The sequence below is a fragment of the Thermobia domestica genome, chromosome 11 (assembly GCF_964235325.1).
Source record: "Thermobia domestica chromosome 11, izTheDome1.hap1.1, whole genome shotgun sequence".
NCBI lineage: Eukaryota > Metazoa > Arthropoda > Insecta > Zygentoma > Lepismatidae > Thermobia > Thermobia domestica.
Genome location: NC_137464.1, coordinates 69,446,808 through 69,455,271, shown reverse-complemented (window position 1 = coordinate 69,455,271; position 8,464 = coordinate 69,446,808). Strand labels below are relative to the sequence as shown.

At 35.4% G+C, this 8,464-nt stretch overlaps 1 protein-coding gene across 1 annotated transcript in view; it reads left to right on the top strand.

The window, feature by feature from the left end:
- The first annotated feature begins 4,530 nt into the window (after positions 1-4,530).
- LOC145665165 (lactase/phlorizin hydrolase-like) overlaps positions 4,531-8,464 on the top strand; it is a 60,494-nt gene continuing 56,560 nt past the window's right edge. Inside the window, exons 1-2 of the mRNA XM_081732448.1 lie at positions 4,531-4,717; positions 7,277-7,410. Coding sequence (XP_081588574.1) covers positions 4,570-4,717; positions 7,277-7,410 — 282 coding nt within the window. The 5' untranslated portion in view covers positions 4,531-4,569. The remainder of the gene's footprint in view (positions 4,718-7,276; positions 7,411-8,464) is intronic.

The window sequence follows — 8,464 nt, the reverse complement described above, 5'->3', positions numbered from 1 at the left end:
TTCCAAGCCTCCCCGATAAACGCCATCTTTACATAGACACCTATGTGTCGCGTGGGGAGGATTGCGTGCTACAGTGAAATTTAGAGCTATGTCGGCGGTAGTTCACTACCAGAAGGGCCACCCCTACCGAATTGCTCTAAATGAAATAGCCAGACGAACAGTGTTCTGGAAGAAGGCAGCAATTCTCCAGTAGCCAAGTTGGCGGAAATCATAGTGATTGGTACGGCAACTTGAACATTAGTTCCAGGCATGGTTCGAGTGACTTTAACGGTGGTATACTGCGGGGTAGAAGGCAATAGGAAACCACCACTCTCTTTTTCCGTATGCTCCCGCCAAGTGAACTTTGTGGTGGACAAACACCGTGTGCGTGGGTTTTCTCGGGGTTCTCCCGTTTCCTCCCACTTTCTTCATTCCACCATTTCATTCATCTCTCATTATCACCGTCTCCTTTAGCCTAACCGGCATAAGCGTGGGACGTAAAACTCAAAGATTTCATTTCATTTTTTTCTTTTTCCGTAGTTTGCTGACAGCAGGAAGAGAACAGATATACAATGGTCTTTCGCAGGTGAAAATATAGTTCTGGAGGTAAAATATCCCCATTCGGACTTCCAGGAGGGGAATGGCTTGGGAAGGACTATTGGACGAGAAAGTAATAACGTGAGGAAAATAGATAGGGGAAGAAAGACATGCAAGAGCAATAGGTTTAAAATAAGGACATGGAATACGTACCATGTTACAGGGAGGGAAACTAGAAAATCTTAAAGTGGAAATGAAATAAAGTAATCTAGACTTGGTAGGAGTCTGTGAAGTTAGATGGGAAGGTAATGGGGTGTTGGCCAGCAAAGGATATGGAATATTTTACTCAGGTAATGAAAAGGGCGGTCATAATGGTGTAGTAATAATTATTGGTAAGCGCTTAAAAAAGAAGATAGTGAAAGTAGAATGTGTTGATGATAGAGTCATGATGTTAAGATTTAAAAGAAAAAAGTAGGATCTAGTAGTGACACATACATATGCACCGACGACTTCGCATAGAATTGAAGAAGTAACGTAAAATTATGAAAAACTAGAAGAAATTATAGACAGGAAGAAGAGGGATGCATGTGTAATTGCAATGGGAGATTTCAATGCAGCTATGGGATAAAAATAGAAACACAGTGTCGCAGGCAAATACGGTTTAGGCGAAAGAAATGAAAGAAAAGAGGGGCTGGTCAATTTCTGTAGACAGAATTTACTAGTAATTGGGAACACGTGGTTCAATCAGCACAAGAGAAGAAGATATACATGGAAATCCCCAATAGACGTTGGAAGGTATCAGATAGACTGTTATGATTCAAGACAGGTATCGGATTAGCTTGAAGAACGCGAAGACCCTTCCCGGGACTGACATTTCCTCCGATCATAACATTGTGTTAACTGAAGTGGATATTGAACTGAAAAATGTGGGCAGAAGAAAAGTAGGCAACAAGATGTTTTATACTGAAAAGTTGAAAAACGAGGAAGTGAGAATTTTTTTCGTTTAGAAATTTGAAAAAAAAAAAAAACACTCAAACGAGGAAAGGATAAGTGCCTGTAGTAACAGACAATGGAAACATGTTAAACTTTGCATACAACAGGCTACAGAAGTAGTAGGTTACCGCGAACACAAAACTCCTAAGAAACCAAGGGTTATAGAACAGTTGTTGTAGAAAATGAGAGAAAGAAAGACATGGAAACACGTTGATACACAAGAGGGCAGAAAGTTGTACAAAAAGTTAAATAATGAATTACGAAGAGAAACAGACAGAGCGAGGGAAGAGCTTTACAAAAGAAACTGCGAGGATATAGAAGAATTAAAAAGAATTGGGAAATATGAGGAAATGTACAAGGAGGTAATATCTATCGAATTTCGGAGGAAACAAGGGGGTATTACGATGGCAGTAGAAAATAAGAATGGGAAGGTAGTCAGCGAGAGAAGTAGTCTTAGGAAGATGGAAATGAATATTGAAGATTTATATGAGAGAAGGAATAGATCATGTGGCCTAGATGTTGAAGTAGAAAATGAAGTAGACGAGGATGAGAAAATGTTTAATATTCTAAAGCATGAATTTGAGAAAAGCTATATCCGAGATTAGGAATTTAAAGGCAACCGGGATAGATAATATAGCAATCAAATGCATTCAGAATATGGGGACAAGGGCAAGAAAGAATTGTTTCGACTTTGCAATGAAATATATGAAACAGGAGAGTGGCCAAAAGACTTCCTGAAGACTGTCATTATACTGATGGCTAGGAAATCGAACCCAAGAGATGTGAGGATTATAGAACTATTACTCTCATATCCCATGAAGCAAAAATTTTGCTTCAAATTTTGAACAGAACGTTGTATGGAAGGACAAATGAAGATGTTGAGGAGAAACAGCTTGGTTCAGGAGAGACAAGGGCACCAGACATGCGATTGGATTATTAAGGGTGATGCGTGAAAGGTTTATAGAGAAAGGGTATTGTATTAGTGATCTAGAAAATGCTTTTGACCGCGAGAATTGGGAATTGTTGTTGGAAGTTCTAAAGAAGGTTGGGTTGGAATGGAAAGATCGAAGACTCATAAGAAACTTATATATAAACCAACAAGTAAGTATTAGAATAAGGGAAGAAATGACAGAGGGGTGTGCAATTGGAAGGGGAGTTCGACAGGGGTGCTGTCTCTCGCCTAAATTATTTAATACATATCTAGAAGAGATAGTGAAAAAGAGCCTACAAAATGAAGACAATATTTCAATAGGAGGTAGAATGATTAGGTAGCAGATGATATGGCGCTTGTTGCAGATCTGAAGATAAAATCAATAAGATGTTAGAAAACGTGAAGAAGGGCTGTAAAGAGTCATGGAAATAAATGCTAGAAACACAAAAGCCATGGTGATTGGAACGAAGCGGTCGGTATCAAATATAGAAGTAGGAGAGAAGAAACTGGAACAGGTGACTAGTTTTCAATACCTGAGTAGTATTATTAGTGATGATATGAAGTGTGAACGTGAAATAAAAGCACGGATAGAAATGGTGAATGAAGCCTTTAGGAGAAAGAAAAAGACTATTTTGTGGGACCTTGAATAAAGAGTTGAGAAAAAGACTTATAAAATGCTTCGTGTGGAGTATTGTGCTTTATGATGAGAACACGGACACTACCCAAAAATATGAAAAACGGCTGGAAGCTTTCAAAATGTGGGTGTGGAGAAGAATAGAAAGAATTAGCTGCATCGAGAGGAAAACAAATGAGAAGGTGTTAGAAATAGTGGGAGAGAAAAGAACAATTTTAGATGCGATTTAGAAGGGGAAGAAAAACTGTTGGGACGTTGAATAAGGAGGAACTGTATCATGAGAAACGTGCTAGAAGGTATGGTGGCAGAAAAGACAGGGAGGGGCGAAAGAGACTACAATTAATGGATGATATCTAAACAGAGAAATCGTACGTGAGGACAAAGAGGTTAGTGGAATACTGTGGAGCATGGAAGCTTCTTAGTTGCAGCAAGTGATCTGCCAATAATGGTAGAATACCTGTGATGATGATGATGATGACGTTCCATCTCGTAAATATTGTAGAAATCTCGTCTCGAAATTCTCGTCTTGTTTTGTAGTTTATGTACAAACTTTTTGACCTCATTTTCCCCTTAATTTCATCTAGAAGTTACCAGAATACTTCCGCGTCACGAGAAGTCCACGAAGCATATTACAACATGTAATGACTTGCCTATTTTTAAACATTGTTTACGTACAATAACTTTGTCAAATTATAGTGTTTATGGTATGAATAATGTAACACTAAGATCTAAGACTAAGGTTGATCTAGTACTTAGATCTAAGACTTAAATAAACTAATATTGCTTACGAGACTCGTGAAATGTCTTATCTCGTCTCGACTTTTGTCTCGAAACCGAGATAAGAATTCTCATCTTTCTTGTCTTGTATCGAGTTAGAAAAGTTACTTCTCTTATCGACTCTCGAGAGAATCGAGATTCTAAAGCACTTTTAGATAAGACTACTCTTAATTCATAGTAGTTGTATGAACTCCTGATTCCTCTTAAAATCTGAAAGGCGTAATTATTTTCTGCCAACTGACTTGTAATTTACCGGTAGTCTGATATTTTTGTTAGAATCAACTATATATTTCAATTTTTCAAATACAATTATTCTTTATCTGGTTTGAGAAATATAAGCGAGTGCTGGCGATTTTATATTTCAGACTTGGCAACACTAGTCGCAACCATTTTTGAAGAATTTACGAGAAAGAAAAAGGCGGGAAATGATTTCACCTTGGCCTTTAAGAAGAAAGCACTTTTAGATTAGCTTCCGTTGATAAGATATTGTCTTTGTTGATAGTCTTCTGCAGATAATTGTGGACGAAAGGGAAAATGTTTACGATATAGGTCAACCATTGTTTCTTATTCACGTGTTACTAGGTGGAAGTAAGTAGGTACTACATAGAGATTATCAATCTTACTGTTATTATGATAACTATGTTCACAGTCACGGTCACAGTATTTAAACAACTCAAACGAGTTACTCTAGGTCTTTGAACGCCATGACAGCGTAACAATGTTGTGGGTAGTTTCTTGTTTGTTACTGCTGGTGCATCTTGGCGCTGGCCAAGATGATGAATTCTATTACGATACCTTTCCTGAAGGCTTCCTGTTTGGAGCAGCTACTGCTGCCTATCAAGTAGAAGGAGGTTGGGATGCCGATGGTAAATACATACTGCCATTTCTTTTATTTTTGTTCTACTGAAGCTTGTGTTAAACCAATCACATAAAACGGTCAATTAATTAGAGTTTGAGGAACTATCTTTCGCCTGCTTACGGTCGGAACGCATAATATCTGGCTGCTGAATTTATGCAGACATGCTCATAGCCAGAATTGAATCTCAGAGAGTGAGTTCGACATTTGGCAGAGGGTATTTACTGTTAATACTTGCTCATTTAAGAGCCTTAATTAAATATTAATATTAATAGGAATCTTTTGGAGCCACAAGAAAAGTTCTAATTGATGTGCAATGTCATTTTATAATACCCCGTTCAGACTTGATATTATCTGCGTTTATTTCTCGAGTAACACCAGCAGCGAATAAGACTTTAACTATGTGAGCAAATATCTTACACATCGCAGATATTCATCGTGGATTTAGTTATATGAAAGGATGCTAACCATCTCTATGTATATTTTTTCCAATTATCAAGTATGTTTAATTGCCTAAGCAGCATTTTACCCGGTGTAAATGTAAACCTTAAGGGTGAGGACTCTCATAGACTCCTCGGATCCATTTCTGCAACGAGGATTTTAAATCAAGAGCCTCCTTTGGATTCGTGTCTGCTCGATCACATTACGTTTCGCCACTCATAACTCGGTAACTAATAGTGACTCTGAAATAGGCTCATAATGTCTCAATTTTGCATTTTTTCTTCCTTTACGGACGGAAAAAGTATATTTTTTTTATGTCTGTTCGTTCTTCATCCGGTTATCCAAATTTTTGTACACTCGCCTAGAGGTCATCGTTCAACATATCTGGACCAAATCATAAACTTAAGATTTGTACTGTATACGTTTCCCAAGAACTTGTTTTAGATTCTCGGAAAGGAGTCTGATGATTTTGTTTATTTTTCAAAAATCAATATTTCGTTAACAACTTTATTATGATTTCTTTGGGAAAAATATATTGAAGGTAGTTTACTTTTGAGGGTGAGGTTTTGCGGAGGATTCTCTCCGTTATGTTTGGTGTAACTAAAGTAAAATTCTTGCTAAAATTTCTCAACAATTTATAACATGTAGGAAATTTCTTATCTATTAGATAAGTTACGAATATATACCTACACATTTTTCACGTTGTTTTCTTTTCACCATATTAATATTCTCATATTGATTTATACAAAATTTAATTAACATAAAAGCGGGTTGTTTGTTAGGAAATATTCAAAATGTTATCTAAATTTCTCGAACATACACCAAAACAATTTCGAGTTTGTGAATCTATCTTACGTATCATTTCAATTCACAATATACGGTGGTTCCAAATACTGTTACCACTATTACATTACTATTATAATGCGTACTGAATTAGATTGAATGTAAACTAATAAAATAAACATTCATAGTGATATGTTTGTTCCTTCATAACCTGGACTAAATATTGATTAGACCAAATAATCTATCATTATATCCAGGATCCGTTCAGTACCAAAAATTTTCGAGACACAATGATCCAATGGCATATTCTGTTTGATAATTTTAGATATTTTGTGAAATATTGGTTTACAGTCAGTATTTTTTTTTGTTTCCCGATTGCCTAATCTCGTTGCTGCAATTAGGCAACATACTGTGTATAGTGCTGTGTGTAATCCCCTTTCTGCTAATTGTAACATACTATGTATAGTGCATCATAGTCAAGAAGACTTAAAAAAAAAACAACCTAAAAGTCTTTTGAAATGTTGATGCAGATATTATTAATGTACATTTTTTCTGACGTTGTATCACAAACTATTTACTTAAAAATAGAAATTGACGTTTCCAATCAAACTATTAAAAAGATAAGTGAACCACTAACTCCTAGGTTTTCCACTAACTTTTAGTTTTCAGTGCTTGAGTTCGAATCCTCAAATTTTCTGAAGCTACCTTTTGAATATTTGCTTAAAAACAAAAATTGACGTATTTCCAGTTAAATTATTAAAAAGATAAGTGAAAACATGAACTCAACTAGTGAATACTAAAACTTATAGTTAGTGAAAAATCTGAGTATTAGTATTTTCATTTAGATTTTTTAATAATTTGATTGCAGTTAGAGTTAATTTCTGTTCATAAGTAAATATTCAGTTTGTCTGCAGACAAGGGCTACCTTCAGAAAATTTGGGAAGTTCGACAGTAAGATCGAACTCACTTATTTGACATACTATGAACAAGACTACAGAATGAGTGGCCGAAACCTTTCAGAAAAACTCTTACAAATGCAATCAACAGTTAACGATTTCACTTACCTTTGAATAACTTACTCAGAATTTCCTATGGCAACAAAACGGGATACTTTTTATCTTATTGGAACGAGCAATCTGATGAAAAACAAATTCGTTTGAGCTCTGGAATAAACAATTTCGGGAACCTATGGCTGTATATAAGAGAATTTAAGAATCTCAATTTATATTCATGTACACTTAACGGAAAATCTTAAAATAACTTGTAAATTTAGTAAATAAAAAAGTGCTTTTGCTTTTGAATTGAACAATAATTTAATGGTTCTGTATTTTGTTTTTCCATAAAGGCAAAGGAGAAAGCATATGGGACCATATGTTGCATATGTACCCTAATAAGACGGATGATGGATTAAATGGAGATGTGGCAGCTGACTCATACCATCTCTACGCAGAGGACGTGCAACTCCTGAAGGAGATGGGTGTTAGTATAAAAGTTATTTTAATTAGATTATGTATAATTCGTATTAAAATTAAAATAGCAATAGCAAGGTTGTAGTAAAGCAAACTTCAATATTTTAAACTGAGAAAATCTATTTAGATTTCACTCCAAAGCTTTAGTACGAAAGAACCAAGTACTAATAATATTTATTGTTGAGGAATAAAAATAATTAATAATTACTTTGGCGGGTTCAATGTACGAGGGAATCAAGTCTACCTTTTTAGTAATTTTGAACGTAGTTCATCTTTAAGGGGACAATGTTAATTTTTCCATATACTTGAACGCTCCATACAAGCTTTAAATCTGTTTTTCTCCCAACTTTAGAAATGGAACTTGATTCCTATGTACTATGAACGAAAAATGAAATGAAATCTTTAAGTTTTACGTCCCACGCTTATACCAGCTAGGATAAAGGAGACGGTGATGTTGAAAAATGAATGAAATGATGGCATGAATGGAAGTGGGAGGAAAAGGAGAACCCCGAGAAAACCCACGTATACAGTGTTTGTCCACCACAAAGTTCACTTGGCACGAGCTGGGATCGAATCTGATGCTATGCACCAGAGGTGAACGCTCTACCACTAAGCCACCGCGTACTATGAACGACCCATATGAGTAATATCAAGGTTAAAAATTAATGATACTAATCAATGAGAAATAATTATGCCGTTTTTTTGAACAAACAAATTGACTTAACTTTATTATTGAAGAAGTTGAAGTTTTCAATAAGTACTATATCTTTTTAACGCTGTTAGTAATTAACCACAAACACGATTATTTGTTCGTTATTTATATGTGAAAAAAATATTTTCCAATTTTTCTAGACAAGTTTTAGTGTTCTAAAGTTGAGGACGCCTCTTAAGTGCTTACATAAAAATTCATTACGTTGTAAAGTGAATTGAGACTGTATATACATTTTGCAATTGTATGCAAAAGATATTTATTGCACACACACACACAAAAGAATCACCTGAAGTAGTCAGTAAAAATCAGAACACTAAAAAACTTGTGTGTAATCCAAGAAAACTAAAATAAA